Source organism: Python bivittatus, unplaced genomic scaffold (genome assembly GCF_059951505.1).
Source record: "Python bivittatus isolate LINGU-HERP-01145 unplaced genomic scaffold, Pbiv_v1 ctg000410_np1212, whole genome shotgun sequence".
In the NCBI taxonomy this organism is placed as follows: Eukaryota; Metazoa; Chordata; class Lepidosauria; order Squamata; family Pythonidae; genus Python; species Python bivittatus.
The window spans coordinates 10410598-10437789 of record NW_028277067.1 but is presented as its reverse complement, the minus strand read 5'-3'; the positions used below and the strand labels follow the sequence as shown (position 1 = coordinate 10437789).

Sequence of the window (27192 nt, the reverse complement as noted above, 5' to 3'; positions counted from 1 at the left end):
AAAGATTACAAAATTCTTTCCAAAAAGTTTGGACTCCCCAGTCCACTGTCAGGCAGATGTGTGTACAAATGGACATTCAATGCCATTGTTACCCTTCCCGGGAGTGGTTGACCAACCAAGATCACACCAAGAGCAAAGCATGTAATACTCTGGGAGGTCTCAAAGGACCCCAGGGTAATGTCTAAGGAACTAAAGGCCTCTCTTGCATTGGTGAATGTCAGTGTTCATGAGACCACCATCAGGAGAATCCTGAACAACAATGGTATGCGTGGCACAGTTGCAAGGAGAAAGCGACTACTCTCCAAAAAGAACATTACTGCCTGTCTACAGCTTGCAAAAGATCATGTGGATAAGCCAGAAGGCTATTGGAAGAATGTTCTGTGGATGGATGAAACCAAAACAGAATGTTTTGGCTTGAATGAAAAGCGTTGTTTGGCAAAAGGCAAACCCTGCATTCTAGCCTAAGAACCTTATCCTATCTGTGAAACATGGTTTGGGCCTGCTTTGCTGCCTCTGGACCAGGATGGCTTGCCATCATTGATGGAATTATGGACTCTGAATTGTACTGGCAAATTCTACAGGAAAATGTCAGGATACCTGTCTGGGAACTGAAGTTCAAGAGAAAGTGGGTTATGCAGCAAGATAACAACCCAAAACACACAAATCGTTCAACCAAAGAATGGTTAAAGCAGAAGAAAGTTAATATTTTGGAATGGCTAAGTCAAAGTCCTGACCTTGATCCTAGAGAAATGCTGTGAAAGGACCTGAAGTGGCAGTTCATACGAGGAAGCCCACCATCCCTGAGTTGAAGCTTTTCTGTAAGGAGGAATGGTCCAAAATGCCTCCAAACCAATGTGCAGGACAGATAACAGTTATCAGAAAGGTTTAGTTGCAGTTCTTGCTGCTTGGGGGGCGGGGGGTGGGGGTACATTAGTTACTGAAAGCAAAGGCTCACATAGTTTTGCCACACACAAACATGTAACTTTGGATCATTTTCCTCAATAAATAAATGAACAAGTATTATGTTTTTTACTCATTTGTTTAATTGGGTTCTCTTTATCTAGTTTTAGGACTTGTGTGGAGAACATATCATGTTTTAGGTCATATTTATGCAGAAATATTGAAAATTCAAAAGGGTTCACAAATTTAAAACCCTAAATCTTAAGCAGAAGGACAATTAAGATAGAGTCTTACACAGATAAATATCGCCACTGGCATGGCAAATAAGACTATCCTGAAAACTGTCAATTCATGATATCATATACTTGGTTCCAAGTGAGCGATTCATTATTCTGAGAGCTGTTTAATTTTTTACAATAGTTTCCTAGTCTTATGGCAGAGATAAACTTGAAAACCTGTGGATAGATCTGATAAATAGATATAGACAAACGCACATGATTTCAGTATTCTTGCTGTGGAAAAATAATTACTGCTATTTAGACCTATATGTAATCTTCTTGGCTAGAGTTCAAGAGAAAACTATTTTTATTCCATTTTTTGTTTGATTGTTTTGCTTTGTTTTAATTTTTTGAAAAAGATTAGATGAGCATGGAGGATATGGTTATAATGATGTAATTTCAGTAGCTACAGAATTCAAGGAGAGAGATTGCATTCAACTCCTGTTTTTGGGTATCCCAAAGGTATCTGGTTAGCCACTATCAGCACAATATGAAGTGCTAGTGACATTTTTGGTCTGATCTAGCAAGACTCTTCATGTATTCTTAAAATACATCATCCATATTTTTTTTAAAACGCATCTTTACTTGTAAAGCATTTTTGATGATTAAAATAGCCTTGATCTCCACTATCAAAAATATATATCAATTGTATTGTCAGATACAAATGTTCTCAACTGTACTGCAGTGTTTCTGTCAATCTCATGAATGGAGTTCAGAGACTGAGAACCTTTGCTGTGAAATTTCTCTCTTAGGATTCATAAGACGTTATGCAAATTATTATCAAGGTCTATGGGACTGCACTGGTGGCCGCCCAGATGAGCTTTCCTTCCAACGGGGAGATTTAATATACATCATTAGCAAGGTAGGTATAAGGCATTTGTTTGTTTGTTTGTTTGTTTGGCTTATTTATAAGCTGTCACAATCAACTAGGAGTCTGGATGGCAAACAACACAACCAGCATACATAGTTAAAACCATAATATAAGGTCCAAGCAAATAAAAATAAACAAATATACAAGAGGCACCAGGACAAACTAGGGGCTGAATGCCTTCTAGAATACCCTTGCTTTAATTGCCTTTCTAAATACAAGGAGAGAGGGATCCATCCTCACTTCCAGATCCAAAGAGTAAAGGCCACCGCTGAGAAGGTCCCTAATCATATCTGTGCCCCACAGCCTTCACAGAGTGAGGTGACTTGCACTGATGTTCGTACTGGCCAGGCAGATTCTATCTTGGCAACGTGTTGCCTGATATAACATGATACAGTGCCATGAAGAGCTTAACAAGGATGACTAGCACTTTGAATTCAACCTGAAAGCCAACTGGGAGCCATTTCAGTGAGTACATTGAGTAGGTCTAACTCTACACTGATGGGATTATCCCTTCAGGAGTCCTGCCACCACATTTTGAGCCATCTTCAAAGGCATCCCCACATAGAGCATATTACAGTAGTCTAACTGTGGTAATCAGGGCATGAGTAACTTCATCTTGATTAAGGTAGGGGTGTAACTGACGCAGCAACTAGAGCTGAGCAAAAGTCCCCCTGGCCACGGTTTTGGCAGAAGGGCCCCCAGGAGAGAGTATCAAGCTCTGGGAACCCCACTTGCAAGTTCTCCCAGCATCACCAATTAGACCCACCTCTTGAGGCAGGAGTGGAACCACTGAAAAATGGTGTCTCCAATTCCCTAGCTGTCCAGAAGGATACCATGGTTGATAGTCAATGGTTTCAGAAGCCACTCAGATGGGTGCATTCTCCCCATTCAGTTCCTCACAAAGGTTGTCTAACTAAGCAGCCAAAGCAGTTTCTGTCCCATGACCAGCCAGAAATATGACTGGAAAGGATCCAGATCATTAATTTCTTCCAGGAGTCTGAGGTTGAATCCCCATCACCTTCCCCAGAAAGGGATACTGGAGACTGGGCAAAAGTTGTCAAGAATATCTGGCTTCTTCAGGAAATTGCACACTACCATTGTGCCCTCCCTCAAGGTATTAGTGATCTCCTAGATCCAGCTGTACACAGCCCACTTGGCTGCTTAGAAAAGCCAGGAAGGACATAAATCAAGCATACAGGTGTTGACATTTAAACCACAGTGGACTCTGTCCACTTCCTCAGATTCAAGCTGTCCACTTCCTCAGACTCTACAAGTTCAAAAAAATCCCAGATAACTCCACAAAACATTGCCCACTCCCCACTGTAAACTTTGTCCACTTGGCATTCAAACCAGAGTAGGTATGAGCAACTTTATCTGCTAAGAAATTTGCAACTTCACCTGTTGGAATGTTCAGCGTCCATGAAACAGGATTACTGTCTGTGAATCAGCAGATACAGTAAGCGTGGAGAAGAATAGACCATTTGCTGCTCTTCTTGCCACTATGTAGGCTTGAACTTCAGCTCTTACCAGTACTCAGTCATGTTCACTTTTGGTTTTATGCCAACATCACTCCTGGCATCTGTTCAGTTGCTGCATTTCCCTCAGCTCCTCAGTAAGGCAAAGAGCTGGCTGGGATCAGTAATTGAAGAGAGGCCATGCTGGGGCACTTGTATCAATGTGCACCTCCACATTCTGTGGGTCAGGTAGGCATAAAACAACTGCCCACCAGATTGTTGGGAAAAATCCCAAGTGCCTTTGGAAGCCTTCTGGATCCATTAGATGCCTGGGGTAGACCAAAGTAATGGATCTGATTTTTTTGCAGAAGTTCAGGGCAGCCTCATCTGTAATTTGAAAAGGAAGTGATCTGGCCAAGGCAAAGGACAAATACCTGTGTCCTCCATCTTCCAGTCATGTTTCATCTGCTCTGAAGACCTGTACTAGTGTGTGCCAGTTACAAGTCTTTGGGTCAGTGGAACAATCCCACAGGCCACGGAGGTTGGAATCTCCCAGAACCCACAGCAGTTTTACCATACAGCTTTGTGCCAAGGAATCCCAAACGCCAGAAAGAAAGGATGAACAAAGGGCATATCCAAACTATATGCAGGGCAGGTTGTGATTTCAGCTGTTTTGTACAATCAGTCAAACTCTGACTCAGCTTCATTTTAATGTTCCTAAGATAGTTCCAGTAATTTTTGGATGGCATGAATATTGTATCAGTCTGCACATGACATTCCTCTAATTTATTAGCTTTGCTAATAAAATTGCTGCATAAACAATACTGTGCAGTTATAATTTTAAGCTCTAAACAGATGTGGACTCCAGTGGAGGGGAAGGTCAGGAGTCTCAAGCAGTTACAAAATGGCAGAGTTTAATATGGCAGGAAAGAAAAAAGTAACTGGTGTTACTATTCTCTTGTATTAGAATCATTCAATAAATGTTAGTGCATTGAAGATATTAAGGAAAGGGGAAGAATGAAAGAGCACACATAGTTTGTGGAGGACTATATGCATCAGTGGCAAGGTTGGTGGCTCTAAGAAGAATGTCGAAAAGGAAAACTGTGTTCTAGGATGCAACCTTCTTATCTGACTGCAGCCCAGTGGTCTTCTCCCATGAATTTGCTGTAAAATATTTCCACAAATCTCCACAATACACATGAGTTCTCTTATGGGCTCTCAATAATCATTATGGAAAGCTTCCTGAAACTAGAATATATTGAAAACTACAGATCTATGTAATTAAAACACCCGTGTCTCTCTCTTCTCCCTTTCTACACCCAAATCTCCCTCTCTAATTCAGCAAGTTGCTCCTGGAAACTCTTTCTTCCCTTCATATTAATGTGCCTTGCAACAGTTTGTCTCTATAATAAGCTGAGCATGTGTTTAATCACTCAAGAATCACATAGTTAATTGAGTTGCTTGGTCAGGTGTGAGATAGGAGCAAGGAAGTGCAGAAGTGGAGGATGAAGAACTGGTGCGAATGTGAAGTACTTTCTTTACCACAAATGTGCAAATGAATAAAGTGGCCTGAATAAGGTTTTCAGGAGGATCCAAGGAGCTGGATTTCAGATTCCAGAAAAGCTGACTTCCTATGTAATTATTCATAATAAATATATCAGAGCATTCAAGGAAAAGGAGCAGGAGCTTTAGGGCTGCGTCTACACATGAGATACCTATTTCTGCACTGAGGAGAAGTGAGCTCCACAGTTAAGCCTTTTTGGGTCCTAATGATCTAGGATTGGTCTTGAAGATCAGCTCACTGCATGTACAGACATCCCAGGTTGTCTGCCTCGAGCCCTTTCTAGCATTGTATTATACAAAGTTAGGTAATACACCAGCACTTCTTAGCACTTTACAGATGTTGCATTTATAAGAATAGTGATTTGAAACAAATTTCAGCTCTGTACAGCAGCACTATTAAGGCCAATTGGATGTTATGCACATCCTATGCTAAAATTGAAACGGAAAGTTCATATAGGCTTATTTTTCTCATTTTGCATGCTTCTTGAGACTTCTATTGTATAATATGTTCACTTTGTATTTTGCTGGGCATGGGGAAGAACAAAGTGATACGCTAAACAATAGAGTGGCCCACCTTCCTCAACCATTCAAAAGCCTATTCTACTCCCCCTTCTTTAATTTCTGTACTATGAAGTGTATTTTATAACATTTAGCTATGAAGTAAAAATAAGGAAATAAAAAAGCTGAGATTTGTTTTTCCCCCGTGTACCTGCAAAATCTTGGTCATAGGACATTTTTCTCTGGAATAGCCTTTCTCAATCCTGGAGGAACCCTTGAAATAATGTTCAGGTCTCAGAGAACCACTGCATAAAAATAGCAAAAAATACAACAATTTCACAATACAATTCACTTTTAATCTACACAATCCACAACAGCAAAGTGGCAGGCCAACAACTGAATTGCAGTGCATAAAAATTCCCACCATTGTGAGCACTAGCATTGTGCGGTGTGCAAAGTTAAAAATGCAAGAGTATGGTTGTACTCTTGTGCTCTCCTTTACATGCTCTCCCTTACATTGCCGCCAGGTTGTGCAGGAGACAAATGCACCTATACTTTGGGGAAAGTTTACAGCAGATACTACCTCACAAAAAAATCTCCACATGTCCACATCACATCAACCAAAAGTCCTCTATAATACTTTAAAGGAAAATGCTTACATGCAAGTATGGAATTTTGTCTGGAGCAGTTGGTTATGACTTCTGGATCTTTTTTCCTGCAAAAAAGAAAAAAATATACTTTGGAAGCAAAGATTTTTTTTAATCAAAAAGGATATTTTCCCAAAATAACTTAATTTTAAAATGAGAGGATCATTTTAGATTTATTGAAAATCTTGTAATGGAGGACAGAATTCTTTCTTGTTCCTTTGAGAGGAACAAGGAGATCCGTTTAAATTCAGGGGCAAATTTCAGATGCATATTGTACTTAATTAATATTAATATGAATTTTTCTTAGTTTTCTTTGGCTTCCATGTAACTAGTCATTTGAAATATTTTAAGTTTTCCAGTGCAATTAAGGTGGGATGAATCTCTTCAAATAATAAAGCAGTGGTTTCTTGAGAATCCAGTGCCCATCCTGTACTCAGAATGTTATCTTTTCAAGAATATGCCATCTCAGAACCTGTTCTTAAGTCCATCCACATTTAACCTTTACAGTATTAGCTTGTCTATGAAATGTAATCCTCCAAGGAACACATTTTTATCATGTAGATACTGCAGGTCTTCATGTAATATGACATAGACTATTAAATGTTGCCTTCCTGCCTGCCTTCTCTTGCCACCTGAGAATATGACCTAGTTTTAATTTCCTTGAATGGAGCTCTGCCACAACTTCCTTGTGAATAACCAAGTGCTCCTGAGTGTTTTCCTTTCAAAAATGATTTTGTGAGGCAACAGAGCTCACCTATGATTATTGAAGAAACAGAGGTAAAATAAAGCTTGGCAGGGTTGCTGATGGTGGCAAGCAAGAGGGTTGGGAGAGGAAGAGAAAAAGGTGTTGGAAAAGCCTGTTCACTCAGCTGCATTTTAATTTCCTTCTCAATCTTGTCCCAATTAATTTTGCAGAATTAATCTTACCGAAGCAAGCGTGGCAGAGGCGCAGAGGCTTGCTTTTTCTTTCTTTCCTTTCTTTCTTTTTTTTTTTAAGCAGTACGGTTGCTGTGCCTTGAACATGAAATAGTAGCTAATATAAAAATCCATCTGGTGTTATTTGGAATGCATGCCGTCTGCTGCTAAGGTCCTGTCTGACATTTCATGCATCAGCCGTGGGGAGACGTGATTTTGGGATGGGGATGGGGGGAGGTTTAGTTGGCTACATTTCAACAGCAAACAGGAAAGACCTGTCCAATCATGGCACTGGGGCAAGGGGAGCTGGCTAAATTAATCTCATATATTTATTCTAACTTTATTTTTTATGGGAGGTAGATTCTTTCTTTTCAGCATCAAGATGATCCCAGTCAGAAAAGTAATAAGCTGTACTTGCACTGAAATTTGAAATTGCATTCTACATTGCATCCTACAATGTCAAATGCAAACTTCAATAAGCAAGATAGAATCCTGTAAAGATTCAGACTGTTGGGAAAATTTTACTTTTGTGTGCATAATGTGATATTTTCACTAATAACATCTGGGGGGTTTTCTCATAGCAATAATCCTTGGTTAGCCACCAAGTGTACAGTTGACAAGGGAGCCTTAGGGCCAAACTAACCATTATACACAAAATCAGCCTTTCCCAACCTGGTGCCTCCAAATGTGTTGAATTTAAAGTCCAAATATTCTAGCAATTGTATATGTTCAACATATCTGGAAGGCTCCAAATTAGTGAAGACTGCATAAAAGGCATGCAACAAATGTAGTTTTATGACCCCTTTTTAAGCAGAAAAAAATCCAGTTGAGAGAGAGCATTGGGGAAAGGGTAGAATTTTAGTTCCTTCCGTACCCAGTCTCTTTGCAACTTGATCCAGCTTTTCCAGCTGGAAAAAGGTCTTTTGGGTTTTGTTCCCTGCCTGCATGTAACATGCAGTTCAGTCAACATCAGAATCATACCTTGCACTGGGCATGATGTTGCATGAGAATAGTGATTGGTATGGGAATCATATTTTACATTTGTAAAACATCCTTTTCAATATTATGCATCTATACCTAAAATTGAGATTAATCCAACTTTAGCCATTTTTAGAATAGAAGAATATATCCACTGAGTGAGTTAGGTTCCATTCTAACTAAATCCAAATCTAAACTAAATCTATTGAATATTTGAGGAGGGGCAGGAGAAGATATTTCCCAAGTCCTCTGATCTTTAATGGGTGTACATGTCTTTGGACATGCAGCTAAATAGAGGAATTTTAAAAGACAAATCAAGGTATAAAAGTTACACTGGGCAAAAATTGTGGGAGTAATAAAATAATAATGCATCAACACTTATTTTGTAAAAGAAATCTAAAATAAAAAATAAATGTAAGTATTCAAATTCTGAAATATATCTATTTTTTTTACCTGTATCTGGATGTCATTTGCCAGTGTTAATGCGACATAAACAGTGTACCTTCTTATAATGATGATTTTAGTTTTGAACTACAGGCACAGAAAATGCAAAATTAGTATAAAGCTGCCTGGGTTTTGATGGTTTTCTGATTAAGGCAAGAGTTTCTTAATCTTATGTTATAATTTCCTTTAAAAGAAATGTAAGCTTCACATTCAATCTCCACCTAAAAGAGCCATTTTTCCTTTTAAAAGTTAAAGTCACTGGATTGTGATGTGAGAAAGTCTTTGGTAATGTCTCCACTGTATGAACATTAATAGCCAAAGTCCAAATCATATCTATTCTTGAAAAATATCTATGTCTTTTGGAAAAATAAGTATATTCTTTTGAGTCACCATTTTTATATCTCCATACATCAACAAACTCCAAATTATGCATTATATTTTAAAAAAATGGTTTTTAACCCTAACCTTGTGTATTTTTAATATTTTTCTCAGAAGTTCTATCTTTTTGTGGAGAAACCAGCCCATTCTATTCTCCCAAGAGACATCAGTCTTCATACAGAAAATCCAGTAATTTGTCCATAAGTCCTTTATAAAATGCTGTTTTATCATTATTTGGGGCATAAATTCCTAATGTCAAAGTCTCAGTCCCCTGAATATTAGTTCCACCCCAACATATGTGCCACGTTCATCAGTCAATATGGGTTTTCGATATAGTTGGGGATTTATATACAAAACAACTCAATTTTTTTTTAATTCCTGCTGAAATAAATGCTTCACCCAGACTTTTGTGACTCAAATATTTTATATCTTTTTTCCTAATATGTGTTTCTTGTAAGCAAATCACATCTTGTTTTAACTTTTTCAAATAATGATTTTTTTCTCTCTTTTGAGGAGCATTTGTTCCATTTATATTCCACATTCAGCATTTATAATCCATAGTTAGGCCAAAATTTTAGAAAAGTCAATACCTGTAACACCCAACATGGAATCTTCTTCAGTGTCTTGTTGTATCTGTTGTAGCATTTGTTTAGTCACATCTATCACTGTCACTTCCATTTGTATTTCCTCCAATTCTTCTTTAAATGTTCACCCCAAAATTAGCTCTCTGTAGTTACAATCACAGTCTTTACTAGATGCCTCAAATAACTTGGCAAAAACAGCTTAAGTTCTATAGAAATAATATCCTTTATAGGATACGATCTGTCTGCCTCTGTGATTGCTCTGTGATTATAGGCTCTTGTCCACTGGAAAATACTATTCAGAAATCAGGATATACTTTGTATTTGAGGTGACTGGCTGTTAAAAAAATCACACCTATATCGACAGAGAACTAGGACATCAGATTAGCCATTGGGGAATTAGAAAGTTGGATTCCGTGGGCCCTTGTACTGATTCAGCAGTGCTTTCCTTCTAAATCTATTCTTTGGTCAGGTGTCAGAACCACTTCTGCCTGCTTAAAAAGGTAGGAAAGAGCAGAGCAATCCACCATGCTTGGTGTTTGGAATAGATCCTTTGCTCCTCAAGATTTCCAGTCCCTGGCATTTCAGGCAGGTTTGCATGACTTCAAATGGACTTTGCTTCAGTTTGGTTCATAGCCTTCTGACAAAACTAACTTTGATTCAACATTTCCAAATAGTTAGGTGCATAGTTAGGTGTCCTTTGTAATCCCGAGTCTTGATCAAGGAACTTCTGCCTAACGTGGCCCCTAAGATCTCAGACTTATATTGCCTGTCCCAGGAAAGGTATAGCCTGCAAGTGTTTGACTGTTGCCATGAGGTCTGTGACAGGATACCATGTGCTCCAGTTTTGGTTGGGTTTTTTTGTTTTCCTTTAAATAATGTTGTTCATCCCTTTTTACTGCTGAGCCTACAGCATTAAAACCTGGACGATCTCACTGAGCACAGCCAAGCTGGAGGTTTTAAGCCATCAGCATACCTCTGGTACCACTGATAATGCTGTTCTGGAGCTCCTCACTAGCACCATTAACAGAGCAGTCAGTGGTTATGCTCAACAACCTGAGCCAGCTTGCAACCTCAGGTGCTTTTAAATGACACTCAGGGCTTGTAGCAAACCTTGCCAGTGTTGGCGGCTGGTCCTGGCCCTGGTGTTACCAGATGTCCCTGGTTTTTTTTTTTTCTTTTAAAGAACTGTCCCCTTCATTTTCACTTACCATTTCTTGAAACTGCATTGCATTAAGAGTTGGTTAGAACAACTATGTGACTTGCTCTGTATTCCTCCAGGCAATTCTACAACAGAAGAACTGTTTGAAATATTGCTATAAGTGTTCATTTCTATGATATCTTTTGAGGGGTTCAACAATGCTTTGCAAATCAAACATTCAGATATCAATTGGTATCTATTGCAAAGGTTATGAACTAGAAAGGAACCAGAGTATTACCGTTACAGAGTGGTGAGCTTTATGGATCAGGCAGACAGTGATTTCCCCAAAGATATCCAGTGTGCCTGTGCCTAAAGAATATATTACTACCACATGCAACTGAATTCAGCCAAGGCCCCAGAAATGTAAAGACTTGAGACCTCAAATCCTGGGAATTACAGATAGATCCATGTAGTTTTCTTGGCAGCAGTTTGTAAGTAGTTTACTACTGCTTTCTTCTGTTCCCCACCCCTAACTCCCAGACACACTTCCCAGTTTAGTATGCAGCCCTGGTATTTCCTGGTAGTCTCCCATCCAGATACTAAGTCATACCCTACTTAGCTTTTCAAGATCAGCTGAAGTTGGATAAGTATTGTAACTTCCTGGGGGCTTTTTTCTAAGGATTGAGGAATAAAAACCAGAGCAAAGCAAAATTGGGAGAACATCTTTTAGCTTCCCACAGCCATCACTGAGACAATGTAAATCCATCTTCATTACCATTATTGTAGTACACCAGTTTTTGGATGACTGTAAAAAACACTCTATGTCACTAGTGGAGATACTGTCAAAAAATATTTGCAGTGGCTGATGGGGTCCAACATGAATACACTCCTAAGTATATTTTCTTTTGAACCATATACCTAAAAATATAATATTTGAATGAATCCGGATGCCAGGAACGGTTACAGTTCTGTGCCAAATGCCTGGTTGCATTTGTTGGCTTGATGTCAGATGTAGAATAGTTTTCAATCATATGTTTTGTACATGTTCAGAGTGGAGTGATTGGAATCTTTTAGTCAAGAAGAAGAAAATGTTCTCCATAAATCAGGATGGCTTGTGGCCCTGAAAGCTGTATTTTGAGCATCTCTGTTGCTCGGCTTGCTTGAATGGTCCAGAATGTATGGCTCTGGAGAGCCACTTGGTGTGGCAAAGTGGTTTATTTCATCCCACCGGAGTCCTGAGGAGTAGCAGCCTGCATTTTGTTAAGTGATCTTTAGTATGGCCAGACTGGTACATAGGATATTTTGCTTTGTGGCAAACAGATGGTTTGATCTTCAGCTTTTTTCACATTGTATGATTCAGTACATCACACATTGGAAGGCTCCTGATTGTCGTTCCAGGTGACCCTTATTTTTTAAGACCTCAGCCACCCATCAAACACTGCAAAAATGAAGGAAGCATATTTTATGTTTGCATTTGGAGACAATTTTCCATGGTAAATTTGTGAATCTGATATATCTAAAATATGAATTGATATGGAAGACAACAGTCAACAGTCAATGACAATACTCAGAAGTACATGATATATCCTTAGAGTTTCCCATCCATATCAAAGTTCTGTGCTGGGTGTTCTTCTTAGTGAAAAGAGCAATATATATGTTTACCTCTGTCCTTGCAGCTTTTGGCAAGTGGGAAGATAACTGTCAACAAACTTTTGAGCTTCTGGTATTTGGAGGGCTTTTTCTCAACACTATACAGTATTTACAGAACCACCTAAAGCAGTGTGGTATCTTCCAAATATCTTGGGCTGCCATTCCTATCATCTCTAGCTACCAGCCATACTGGCAGGGGATGATGGCAGCTGTAATTCAACACTAGAGGGCACCAGTTTAAGGAACTCTGACCTAGAGAATGCCACTGCTCTGCTATCACAGGGCATCCTTTTCTCCCACCCCATAAATCAAGGCAGAATATTTTTACATTTGAATAATTATTTTAAAATTGATCTCTCTCTCTCTCTTTCTGTCTCTCTCTCTTAGTTGGAAGTGATAAGTAATCCTTTAACAAACAAAACATTCCAGTGCTATTAATTCTGACTGTTGCTTTAAAGTGCAATCCTATTTCCATAGATTCTGAAGTGAAAGGAGGAGGCGGGTGACATCTAGTGGTCTTTTTGTGGGAGCGTGAAGAGTCAGATGCAAAGCATTAGATCTGAGGAGAAAAGACGGGTAAAAAGAACGATCAGATGATGCTATGAACCTTCATTTCAACTAAGACCCTTTTGGCAAGTGGCTGTTAAACCCACATATCATTCCTCCTCCCTCTACCCATACCCCCATTTTGCCACTCTTAATAAGCTGCATTGCAATGACGAAGGATGTATCAGTGGCTGGGGCGTATTTTTTTTTCCCCCATTAATAACCCCCACGGGGACAGGAGACTATAGAATCAGAAATGCTTGGGAATAGAATCTGAGGTCAGCTAGAAGGCAACGGTCATACACCGGTCAAATTCAGGCTTAAGGCTATTTCCCCACCTCATGTCCCCCCCTTCAGAGAGCTTCCCCTACCACAGCCCCCTTCATCTTCACCCTCAGACAAGAACCAGCCATCCAGAAACAACCCCCCCCCCCCGACGATTCATTTCTCCCATGTAATTTTCTACACATAGTTTTCTATAAGGACAGAAAGGTTATGTGGGGCCAGGGTAGGCAAAGATGGAATAGTGTGATCCCACCCCTATAATAACCCATTGCTGCCCTATAGGTGTGCCATTTAAAAATTGATATGCCTATAACATTTAAATCCCCTTCTTTCCTCTTAATTCTGTTTTTGTTTTATGCCAGGAACAGTAAGTTGAGTATTCTTTTGAAAACATGAGAATTATTCTTCTTATTTTTACTTCCCAAATTGTCAGGCTACCCCACTGTCCTTGAGAACAGGAATGTTGTTTATTCTATGCATGTTAATTGATCCAGAACAAGCACCCTTCACTGGGTTTGCATTTTTCCAAATGTGGCCCTGGTCCCCTATTTAACATGCAAGGAAGACATTGAAAAGTGGGGAATCCATTTTTTATCACTGAAATTTCCCTAATTATCAATATATCATGCTGTGAAATAGTCTTCAGAAGATTCATTCCCACAGCTTCTGTCCCTTTCATGCTGATTTTAAATCCTATACTTTCAGCTATCTTGGAATATACTGTACCTGTACATTTCATTGGCATTGAAATAATAGGCAACAAAGCTATACAACACACACACACACACACACACACACACAAATACACTTTGATACTGTATGTTAATTAATGTGGAAGAACTACTACCACCTGCTTTTATAACCCAACCATTAATATGGATTGTAATGCCCACTTAACTGATAAGCAAGCACTGAAAGTCTCAGGGCAAATCCATCCTTTATTATTGTGACTTTGATAGAGGGCTTAAAGCCTGTTAAATCTAATCTTTCTATGATCTTCAAGTATGAACCCTAGGTCAGGGATGGCCCTGCCATTAGGCAGTGAAATAACAGATTTTGGTTACCATTAAAGATGGCCGGGTGAGAGACTAATAGGTCTGACATATTGAGGAAGTCTCCGCCTCCTAAAATGAGTAAGATCTGTGCTTAAGAGGTAGTTTACCCTGTTTTCACCTTCCTAAATTCCAGCTCTTCTGAGTTGGAATAGAGTACCAGAATTCAGCAAAATATCCAAGTGACTTTCTCTGAAGTTTTCCTCCTGTCTCCAGAGAAGATGGAATTGTAATTTATAGTTGATCTCAGCTGGATAAGACTATGCTAGACTGTGCCCATTCTGTTATCAGAAATCACTAGGGCTAGTATTCATCATTATTCCTTTTACAACAGCACATAAACATCTTCAGATCCAGATATTGTAAGGGTTGATCATTCTTTCCAGAGACAATCTTTAATTTAAAGATCTCTTCCAGAATATCAAAGTCCCTCATATAATATAATAAGTGACTTTTCTTTCAGTCAGTTCATTTCTAAATTATCTCCTTCATTGTGGTAGGTAATCTTCAGTAATCTAAAATGCAAAAACGTGCACAATTTTCTTGTGTTTATGCATGCAATATTTATATATAATATATGTGTATTTGCATGTATGCAATTCCACCACCCTGTTTATTTTGTGCAGAAATTTATCATGGACCCTGTAAAAGGCTTCGTTCTTTGACAGAGGTAATAATAAATGCACTGCTAAAGACAGTAGTTTAATTCCTTATACCTTCCAATCTGGCACAGAATAAACTCCATTCATCTCTGAGTAATTTTTTACCACATAAATCTTTAAAACGAACCGTTGTAGGCTGTTGAGGCTGAAATATTGCAAATTTATTAGTTATGCCAGTATATGTAGTGGATTCGGTGCATTTCCATTTGAATATATTATCAGGGAAATTTGTGTCTTTAAATGTGGCATTCCTTCCATTTTCCAAAAGCATGTTTATAACAAGCAGCTCTTGGCTAGAGCCAACTCTGCCTTTATTAGACAAAGATTTAGTTCTAAACACTTTACTAATCTTCCCAGGTTGGTTATAAGGAGCAGGGAGGACCATGTTCAAAATTGGTAATGGAAATTTTACTAATTAGGGATACTGATTATTTCTTAGGAAAACGATAGAAACAAATGTTTTTGTTTAATCTACTAGTTCAAAAATATGTTCAGCCTTGTTTCAGCCCAATTTTTAGCTAGAAAAACCTCACATTTGCTTGATAATTTCTTCTGATGATTATTTTGCAGTGATTTGGACTGCAGTTATAATCTAATTACATTCCTGCAAAAAGATAAAATAAAACAAGACACTCATACCATCTTTTAGAATCTCTTTTTTAACATACCAAAGCCGCCTGTGCGTAGTTACAAAACTTGCTTTGCCGTAAAATTATTTATTTATTTACTTATTTAATCAATCTCCTAGAGCTTCAGAATATAAATATATATTGTCATTTAATTTGGCTGTGATAAAGAAATTTTTAAAAGAACAACAGTGAAAATCTCTCAGTTCGTTTAGAGAGCAGGAGATAATTATAAAACCATTTCCTGATCCGTATGAGACGCGAGTAACATTTAAAAACCCGATTGATGTCGGTAACATTTAAAGTGGTTGGTGCCACGAAATGTCACATGCGGCCTTGGCTTTTCATTAGCAGAGAAGCAAATAGATTGATGGGATCGGGGGTTACATTTCTGGGAATAAAATAAGTTTGCCTTAGCCCCATAACTCTTTTCAAGTTTACCGATGTAGTCAAAGGTGGGGGGGGGGAGAATAGAAGGGGCAGCTGATACTGGAGAAACTGCTTTCGCTTCATTTGTGATGATCAAGAATAAAATTTGTATGAACTTTCAGGGGCTGCTATTGTGTCAAAGTGGTAACGAATCAACAGTTGAAAAAAAAATTAAAAGCTGGCTATTAAATGCTACACAAAAGAAGCTAAATCCCACAGCCGTGAGAACTATCATTTACAAGGAGCCGGGTCTGAAAGATAAGAGTCACAAACACAATTAATATTCAAACATTTCCCATCAAAGGAATTCTTTCTGCTATCAGAGAATCCGCAGAAGAGAGTTTGCTGTAGAGTTGTATGACTATAAGCTATCTTTTTCTTTTCTTCCTTTCTTTTCTTTTTCCCTTTTCTTTTTCCCTTGCCTACTCCATCTATAAATGAACAAACATCTTGATTTTATGGCTCTTTTCTTTGTTAAACTGAAAAGTGGAGGGTGAGGAACAAAAAGGGAAAAAGAATATATGAGGAGACAAAACAAAAAAGACCCCCAAATATTATGATATTGAAAGCCTAAGTAACACTTTAATTCCACATTCATTTATGCTTTAGCGATGAAGTTGTCACAAGCCATAATGCAGTATTTAATTAAAGTAGCGTAAACGGATCTAGATATGTCCTGCAGTTGCTATCTCCAAATTATAGCTTGTGCTCTCTCGATTGTTTTTATGAAATGGCAGTTTTGAAGGTGCAGCTGAGCTGATACAAAAAGTAAACATTTAAACCATTGCTGTCAAAAGAAGACCCCGAAAGTGGTGATTTTCTTTTTCTTTGCTCTGTTTCCTTTGCCACTCCTCAAATTGTCCTTGAGTTCTCCCTTGTGCAACTGGATCGTCTTGATTTTCAGAAGGGAGAAGCTGCAGGGAATTGGGGATTACTCCTATTTTTTCCTCTTTCATTTGACTTACAGAGTCCTGGGAAATGTGGTGAGAATGCCTGCTGTCTTGGACAATGCTGACATACAGTATGACTGAATGTAAGAGAAGGAATGTGTAAGGATACCTCCAGATGATAGGTTCTTATACATAAACATGTGAGCCCAAAGAAAGTCAGATGGCTTACTTCTCATGGTTAGTGAGTTAACCATGGGAATTTTATTGCCCCTGTGGTCCCTATCTGATGTGTGGACTGTTGGGGACAAACTACAATGGGAATATCCCACATGTCTAGGCCACAAGGATCAAAGTGTTGCATCAAAATATCTGGTCTTGGAAATTATGACTATCTGGATTTCTGTAAGGCTCCCCTTAAAGCTAAAAGGGGAAGAGAGGCTGCTTTAAACATTTCTGGACACCTGTGCTAGTATCCATTCTCAGACTGTTCTGATTGAAATAAAATGAAACATAGTATCCTGCATTTGGTCTGTAGGCCATTTCTAACATCATATCCCCAATGGAGGACTACTTTAGAAAAAACTGGAGTACCCTTACCCAGCCTGCTGTCCCCAGGTGTAGAACTATTGGAGGACATCAGGTTAGGGAAGGAAGTACAAGAAAATTCAGATTCTCAGAAAAGGCTCCAGAAGCCTAATATTCAAATGTTACCATTGCTGTCATCTCAGAAGTATTGGGTTGAAGAGTGGCAATTGAAGAGTGGCAATTGAATAAGTGGGTTTGTGCTTAGTTGGTCCCTACCCCAACCGAGCGGCTATATGATAAGAAAAGATAGGAGAACTGAGACCTAACCATATTTCCTACAGTATACGAGTATTTGTCCCTAAAACAGGGAATTTAACAATATTTCCCATGAAATGTGTTCTTATTTGTTGAAGGATCATAAACAATCTAGGTATGTTTAATTTTTGGTCCCATGATATTCCCAGTATGTCAGTACCTTCTGCTATTCCCTTCCCTTCCCTTCCCTTCCCTTCCCTTCCCTTCCCTTCCCTTCCCTTCCCTTCCCTTCCCTTCCCTTCCCTTCCCTTCCCTTCCCTTCCCTTCCCTTCCCTTCCCTTCCCTCCCTTCCCTTCCCTTCCCTTCCCTTCCCTTCCCTTTTTCTCCCCTATTTTTGCCCATATCTGACAATTTGGAAAGTATTGTTGGTTTGTAGTGCTAGAATTATCCTTCTTAAATCTCTGATGAATATATGTATATATGCATCTTGTGCCTAGTACATTGCCATAGAAATGCATGTGCATATGTACACAACAGCTATGTGGTGCATGCATTTTACACATGCAACCACTGCACTATGGACTGAACTGTTGGTAAATTATTGCAGAGCAATTTGGTTTTTCTTGAGTGCTTTTTCACAATCAAGGGGAAAGAGTCCTACAGTCATATTCAAAGTAGGAATCTTGAAATTAATGGGGCTTAAATTAATTTTGTCAGTTTCAAGTTCTGCTGATTTATAATAAATCTATTATAGATATGACCATATAGATCTGTTAACTTGGGAGGGATGGATATGGTGTATAAACTGTTATTATGCAGTTGTTTTCTTCGTTTTCCTCTTTTTATATGCTTCCACCACCTTTTTTTAGACAGCAGAAAATCCCAACTTTTTTTGGAAACAAGTGGAATAGTAATGTAATTTTCACTATAATATATAATCTTGACCCTTGTTTTCCACCTTTTTACAAAGTTACTATTTTTCCCAAGGAGTAGTGACATACCGAATCTACAAATATAGTATTTGTGCTTGAGTTAAGTGTTCCAGCACAATTTTGAAAACTGATCTTTAGGGAAAAAAATTGTTGCCATTTTTTAAATATAATTTTTATTAAAAGTTTTAAGAGCAATAATAAGAACTAATGCAAACTAAATTAGAACAGAGAAAATGAAAAACAAAGAGAGAAATAACAGAAAAAGGTAAAAGTGCAATAAGAAAAGAAAATAGAAGTAGGAAAAAAAGAGATATAAAGAAAAAGGTATAAAGAGGTAGCTTCCAATATTCTTCACAACAGTTATAAGTACAATTATATTTTAACCTCTCTCTCTAAAGTTACATCATGACTCTCTTCTTTCTATAATCAATCCTGTCTAATCATCAAAACCATAAATCACAAGTTCATTTTTTTCATTTTTATACAGAGTCCATAAGGGGTTTCCAGTCACCAATAAATGTAGATAGTGTCCTTTCTCTATCAAAGAAGTCAGTTTGTCCATCTCAGCAAGTTTTGTCAATTTCACCTACCATTCCTCCTTGGTGGGTAGTGCTGAATCTTTCCATAGGAAAAAAATTGTTGCAATTTTTTCATTATTGCAGTTACTCCCCAGAGGGCCGGTACCCAGCACAGTTTTCTAGTCTTCCCTGAAGTAATTAATGTTTACATATCCTGAAATAATTCAAGTTTCAATATGCTTAAAATCATGCTTAAAAAGCCATTTGGTCCAAATTTTAAATTTGATTTTTAAAATGAGTAGGAAAAAATGGTTACAGCAATGTCAAGTTTGGGAAATTGACTCTTAGGAATATAGAAATATAGTTAGCTGTCTGTGTTAGACTACTGGCCCATCTGTTCCAATGTTGTCAACATAGACTGATTCTCTAGTGTTGAGGTACGAGTTTTCATAGTCCCATCTAGAGATGCAAGGAATTATAACTGGAAGTCTGGATGAAATACAGCAGAAAGCATAAAAATACTTAAATCCTCAACCTCAATGATGTAGAACAGCAATTGCAATACTGCTTGAAGATTACCTAGTGCAAGAGTTCCGATTGAGTAGAGCTAGGAGCTGCTAATGTGGAAATGCTACTACTATACATTTAATCTGAAGATTAAGGGCACTTCCACATGCGGGTTCTATACCAGTTTGAAAGCAGATCCAGTCCTTGGTGATCCCATGACATCAACTGTGTCCAAGATTTATTTCTGGTTCAGCTGCAGGGTATTTGAATTTAGTGTGAAGTAGCCCTGTCTTTGTAATGCTATGGCTTTGAAGAACTTACAGCTGGTCTGTTTTCTGCTGCATGTGTTTTATTTATTTTTATGTTTTATTATATATTTATCTCACTTTTCTCACATTTGTAAAAAAATAAGATATAGGTCCTTCTCTGGTTTACAGCCTAGCTTAGTGTATCCAATTTGGTCTGCCTGGTAAGCTTTTAAAATAATTACTGCCTGAAACTAACCCACATTGCAGCTCAGTTTATTTCACAGATGTTTTCAGGGATATTACAATTTATAATTGATGAAGCAATGTTTTCAATATATATGGAAGAATACTGGGAAAACATTCTGAATTTACCAAAAAGGTATATTTTAGCTTTTTTTCATTTACTAATTACTTTTTCACATTCAAGATGTATTGAGTTGCATATTTCAGAAAGGGGATGGTGGTGATAGGTATGTGTCCTTGTTACAGAATAGTTGCATTTAAATGATTATCAGAAGAAAATTCTCCATTTGTTTATTTAAGGGGCTGTCGGGCCCAAGCCCAGTTTAATGATAAAGAACCATGAGAAAAGAAAGTCACTTGAAATTGATAAGCAATGGTCAGTGACTGGACAGCAGATGGAGCAGCAGTCACACAGGTCACCTGGTCAGAGTATTCTCCAATTCCCCAAGATGTACTAATTTGTATTTACATTATAGTATTTTTTTCAGTTTCTGTACCTATATGCATTAATACACTATATGCAAATCAGCATTCTTTCTTTTGTAGTGTGTAAGTAGCTACCCTGCCCAGAGATTTTTGTAAATAGGGGATAATGCCTATAGAATTGCTGGAGATATTGTGCCTGTAGTGAAAAATCCAAATGGTATTCTTCACATCATATACTAGTTCAGAGACTTCTCCAGGTGGATCACTAGATTATTTTACTTGATCATCAAGGGTTGATAACTGACTATCAATTATTTAACAAAAGCTAACTGTTTATCCAAATTAGGTTGTTATAATTCCAGATTTGAATTAATACAGATTTATGTATGCGGATTCTTGTAATATATGATTTATGGTGTACTGATTATTCACCTGCAATGTGAGCCCAGCTTCTTTTTAGCTTCACAGTTATATGACAAATATTTGGGGAAGACACAGTTACTTGTGCATGGGTTAACTTGGAAAGAGAGAACACAAAACAGCTCTGGAATCTATGGAAAAGTTGGTGATACTACAGTTATTAGCCAATTAAAACCATCACAAACATGTATGTATGTATATATGTATATATGTATGTATGTATGTATGTATATTCTGCAGAGCTGTTTGTTTTTTCCCAAGTTGGTCTTGGAGGGGAAAAGTGATACTCATTAAAAAAAAGAGAGAGAGAGAAAGAGAGAGAGAGAAGGCATTTCCAAACCAGCTCCACTGATCTACAAATCTACCTGCTGTTGTAGAATTCTAATTCTAAATTCAGACAATAATACAATTATACATTCTAACAGATGCAGGTTTTAGAGAAAATAGCAGCACCACACCTTTCATGTGAAATTGTCTATGGGATATCAGCAAAATAGGAGAAGTTCTAGTGAAAACTATAAGTGAATGTCATTGTGGCTCCCAGCATTACTTTTCACCAACCCATGGCTAGGGATTAATGGCAGCAGAATGCACAAGTCCTAGCCATGCAGCCCACATGCTGATGCAGTCAGGCAGAGACTGGCAATGTTATATAACACAGACTGAAAACTAAGTTGGCAAATTACTGTGGCTAAGAGTGGAAGCAGTGTACCGGAAACCCCTCGTTCATTATTGGCCTCAGGCAAAACCCTCGTTTTCAGCCTCAGTACATATGCTATTAGTTGAACATGTTGAAATGAACATTGGTCCACAGAAGGATAAACCAAAATACTCTTTATTAGTTTTGCTGCAGCATACCAATACAGATAAGTTGATGCCAAATGGTAGCTCCAGGAGAGCGAGGATACATTCTCTTTTTATCATTCTTTCTATGAAGGGCTCCCTGGCCCAAGCCCAGTTTAAAGAAATAATAACTAAAAGAAGGTAAAAATGAGGGCTTTAAAATGCCCATCGACACTGAACTGTTCTAGGGCAAACTAAGTAGGCAAGGAGTTAAGGGTGTGTTGTATCATATTTTTATTTAAATGTTAGTAGTCATTTCTAAATGTGCGAATTTTCTGCAATCTGACTATTTTGGTTCTGGGTTTGGCTGTATGGAAATGGCAACCCTAAGTCCTGGAGAAAATACTTTCCAATAGTCAGTTCTACACAGTTCTACACTGATAAGGCCAACCATTCCAGTTACTTGGCTTCACTAGCATGGGTCATCACCAAGTAATTGGACCAAAACATGTGTTTGGGACTTCTGATATGATATGAAGTCTTATCAGTTGGAAATGGTTGCTTAGCTATCACATGAATACCATCCTCCTATCTCTAATCTGGAAACAATAATATATTGCAGATTAAAAGGGGAAGGTAGAATTATGTAGTAGACTGTACTACATTAATCAGTGGTTAGAGAATCACATTTTTAGTGCTCTTCTCTACATACGTGAATGCAATACACTTCCCGCAGGTAGAACACTAGCCAAGCGGTTTTCCTTGATGCTCTAGATTTAAGAGTTAGGAAGTATTTAACAAAAACCTAGGGAAGCATTCAGAAACAGCATCCTTTGTATGAGTAGACATCATGCACACGGTTGCATCAGGAAAACACCTATATAAATTATCTATTTGTTGTTATTGAAATCAGTTCTCTGCATGCCTTTTCAGATGTTCAGAAATATGCTGTTACAAAAAATTGATGTAAGCATGCAGAATTCTGCAGGTGGCCTCAAATGTCTCACAGCAGGCTTAACACCTGGTAGTGAAGGTTGGGAGTGAAATGTGCAGAGGATACCATAAGGGATGTGGGTCTTGGCAGTAAGCTCTGCCATTCAGGTCAGGCTCCATCCACAAACTCCACTACCAACATTAAAATTTATGGGACTGCTACAGATATTTAAGATGCTTTTTTCATAATGTATATTATGAATAAATTAATAAATAGAAGCCATGTATAGTGAACAAGAGTGCTGAGGCAAGATGTGATAATTGGAGCCTTTGAAGCACCCCAAAAAGGGCATGGCATGGGTTCATAAAATCATGAATAGCTAGTTCATAATAAGTAAATGACTTTTTAAAATAATTAGATTCAGTTCTTGGAAGAGCCAGTAGCTATGACAGCTAAAAAAAGAACCTCCTTGGACACAGGTTCAGACCAAGACAATTTGCTGCATGAGATGGAAGACCGTAGTTTTCGACTTGTCTGTACCATCTGCTGAAGCTAACTCTGGCAAATGAATCATATATCAATACCTCTGATGGGACGGAACCCAACCCTCTTCTCATCTGAGGTGATTATGGAACTCGGAGCAAGCAGGGTGGTAGGGATCGCTCTGGGAGAAGGAAACCACTAGGAATTTTTGTTTCCATGCCATCTATTATCTGCTGCCTAAGGCAGCCTCCTCATTCTGCTTGCAAATACAGCTTGTCATCATCTACCAGATGCCAGAGCCAAAAAGAATGGCTTCCTCTACCATGTCTTTCTTAAGAGTTTTCCCAAGAACATTTACTTAGGAGTAAATTCCATGGACACAGTGCAGCTCACTTCTTCATAAATACACATAGGATTGTGCGCTGTAAATGAACGTTAGGTCTGACCAGTACAATAATTCTGACATTTTAAAAATAGTCATTGATCCTTGTTGAAAACTAATGGGTGTAATCCCCTCATTCTGCATGCTATGTCACCCTTCCAGTTGCAGAATTGACCATTTGAGGCTGTTCAAGGTGGGGAAGGTGGAAAAATTTCTCCACACAGGGAGTAATTCTCAAGGAATGAAAAGACACTAGAATAATTGGAGTGACCTTTTTAAAAGAAGTGGCCCTCTGGGGGGTTATACTCAAGAGATATTTTGATAATTCTAATCTTCTAATCAGTGTCTGATTCTTTTAATTCCCCCCCCCTTCTTACTTTTCTTTTTTCTTTTGGATTGTTCTTCCAGCCAGGGGAATCTAAAATAAATTGACTCCTTTACGTAATTATTCCAAACCCCTTCACAGGTCACTTCCAAAGTTTAAATCTGATGGCTGCTCATTTTCATCAGATGCGAACAGCTCAAGACGTTAACGCTGAAAATAATTGGCTGCTGAACAAATTTAGGAAATCGAGTGTGTGATAAAGCAAATAGAAATGTTTCCTTTAGCTCCCTCCACCTCCACCACCCCCCTCCGTACACCCTCTGTCATTTCCTCCCTGGCACAATGGTGCTGTGTCTATGTGCGTGCGTGTGTGTGTGTGTGTTTATGGAAGGTGGACCTGTTCCTATGCTGCCTTCACAGATCTGCTATTAAAGTTCCACCTACGGCTAAAGAAGTTTTTGTCCGTGAAAAATGGTCATTTTGTTCCCTGTGCCCCTCCACCCATCCTTGCTGGATAGAATGTTATTAAAATGCTAATTTAAAAGGAAAAAAGAGTTAAATATCTAGCAATGGTGAAGTCTAATTGGACCCATAATGAGTTTACTAAATGTGAGCGCCCCTGACACTCCCGGAGAATAAACAGCCAGCAAACAGATCATTAGCAACGGCGTTCATTTATTTTGGCGACCTTAAGATGACCCCGCCGAGGGTAGGGTAAAAGAGCAGGTGGATCCGGCTGTGACACCCCCCTTGGGGGTATCCAGGAAATGAAGCTATAAGCAGCTGCTATAGCAACACCTCTGTTGAACAGATGATGTAACAAACAGCATCAGCCTCCGCCTGAAAATCTTGGCAAACCAGAATGTGTCCAGCTCCCCCCTCACATCTCCCTGATACGCGTATACATACACATGCACATAAACACAGAGAAAGAGAAGCTTTCTTGGAACAATCACAGCTCTTAACTTGATTCATTTATTCCTTCTGAACGTGTAGAATGTACGCTTTTTACCCCTTTGAGTTTCAAAATGAGGGATTAAAATCTCTCAAAGTGAATTATTCCGGCATGCTTTTTCCTCTGAGACTCATCGCTACCCCAAAAGCGGCTAGTTCATTGGCAGTGGTGTAGCTAGTGAGATCAGGCAGTAGCCTGGGGCTTGTGTATATTGGAAGGTAATGAGTAATGCTACAGATTGCTCATGATTCCCAATCCCATCCTCCTTGATTCTCTTATGATGCTCAGGTAAGTAGTGGGAGGGAGGGGTTAAGGGTTTCAGGAAAGAGGATGCTAATGTTGCTTGGCCTCCTGGAAAGAGCCAGTTGAAGGCATTTCAGTGCCTGTGCAGAAGTGGAAAATTGCTCTTACCCACTTCTATGTCTGGTCAGTTGAATTTAATCTCAACGCTAGTGGTGACACTTTCTCTTCTACCTCAGCAGAAGGTAGAAGGAAAGAAGGCTTGATTTTAAGCAAGGACAGGGAGGGCCGGCCCTGCAAATACCTTCTGTTATGTTCTCGTTTGGTTCTCCTGTAATTCCTGAACATCTCTGTGAATCACTGGAGAGGGGCAGCCATAGAGTACATCAGTGCATCATTGCACTGAAACCAAGGAGGTTTCAGTCCATCATGTCCTTTTGAGGAAGTTCAAAAAGGTTAGAAAATACACTTTTTTCAAAAAACCTTTGCTGTATATTAGTTATATCCTGAGTTCCTCAAAGCCCACAAAGTAGATATTTCTACAAATTCAGTGGCAAAGATTAACATCTTCATCAAAACCAATGCCTTTCTTTAGAACTATACTTGTTGGTTTAGATTTGGTGTTTGATTTGCTTGACTAATTTCTGTCTCCACCACATATACCTTCTATCCCCACACACAGTTTCTCTCTCACACAACAGGACACACACAGAGAGACATAGATTCTCAACAGCCATTAGTTGCAGCTGTGGGCAAATTCAAAACAAGACCACTACATGGGAAAATCAGGGAGACTGTGAAGGACAAATTAAAATTTTAAGTTCAAGTCAAGGTCATTCCTGACACCTCTAGGAGCCTTGAAATGTATGCCTGTTAAAAATTCACATTTGATCTAATTCAAAATTGCCCTGTTTACACTTCTGGATCAGTTTTATCAAATATACTGATATAAATAAAAGGTGCAACCAATTTCGAGCAATTAGACATTATCAGATTTAACTTGCAGCATCAGAAAGTAGACTCAAGCCAAACAAAAATTACAAAGCAAGCACCAATAGTTTATAGATGAAATTCAAGGCTTTAGCAAGTCAAAATATGAGAATATTATTATATGATCAGAAATGAACATGGAAACCCATATGTTACAATATGAGGAATCAAAATTGAATAAGTATTGATTTTTTTTTCATAAATAGAAGCATTATTTTAGATTTCCAACTACAATATGGATTTTGGAGCTGAAAATCCTTTACTTCTGAAAATTATGGTATCCATTCTAAAATCCACCATGTTGTCATATAGTCATAGTCAACGTTTGGGTTGTGTTTTCACGAGCAACCAGTATATATTCCTGCATTAGTCCAGTCTTTATTCAAAAAACATCTTTACACAAACCCTTGTTATGCTTCTAGTACTTCAATCATGCAGCTATAAGATGTCAAGACTCATCAGGCAATATGGCCACAAGCAAAATGTGCATGCATAAAAATATCTGGTATCTTTAGTTGAAACAGGAGTACAGAAGGAACCGCATCAAAAATTGAATTGGCTGAAATTTCAATGGAAGACTAATATGTTGAGGTCTGTTATTGAGAATATAGAATTGGAAACACAATGCTTTTCCTGTGCTGTTCCCATTCCCAATAGAGGTAGCTCCACAATTTCTTTAATCCAGATGGAGGTACCCCTATATTGAGCAGAGGGTAATTACTAAATCCTTAGTAATTTAATGGCTTTTCCTGTTTTTTTCAAAAAGTGTCCATGCATGAAATTCTTATTACCTGGATGTGGATGTGGATGGAAAATCCTGGTTATATGGGATTCTTTGTGGTCCCCTGTTGCTTACCTGGATTTGCTAAAGTTGTGCTCTCAGTGTTTATAATTGGTTACAGTGAGGATAAATACAGGTCAAATTTAAACTGTTCCTAACAGTTTGAAGAATGAAAATAATGTTGAGTGCCCTCAATTTTGTTAGACATATTTGGAAGATGTCAATTTTGATCTGAAAACCTATGAGATATTGGGTAGATCTCATCAGGGGTGAGGTCTTTATGATCATTAGAGCCACTCAACTTCTAAAATTTAGACAGTGTGAGTTAATGGAGTGGTTTGCCAAAATTTCTCCATACTTCTGGAGTTACCTTTCAAAGCTATCAAAGGCTGAGCAACTTCTGATAGTAATAGAAAGTTTCAAGTTGGGCAAGAATTTAGTAGCCAAGATATGTATG

General features: G+C 38.4%; 1 protein-coding gene across 1 annotated transcript in view; it reads left to right on the top strand.

The window, feature by feature from the left end:
• SKAP1 (src kinase associated phosphoprotein 1) overlaps positions 1-27192 on the top strand; it is a 393786-nt gene that overhangs the window by 343966 nt on the left and 22628 nt on the right. The window contains exon 10 of the mRNA XM_007420153.4: positions 1931-2040. Within this exon, the coding sequence (XP_007420215.2) occupies positions 1931-2040 (110 nt within the window). The remainder of the gene's footprint in view (positions 1-1930; positions 2041-27192) is intronic.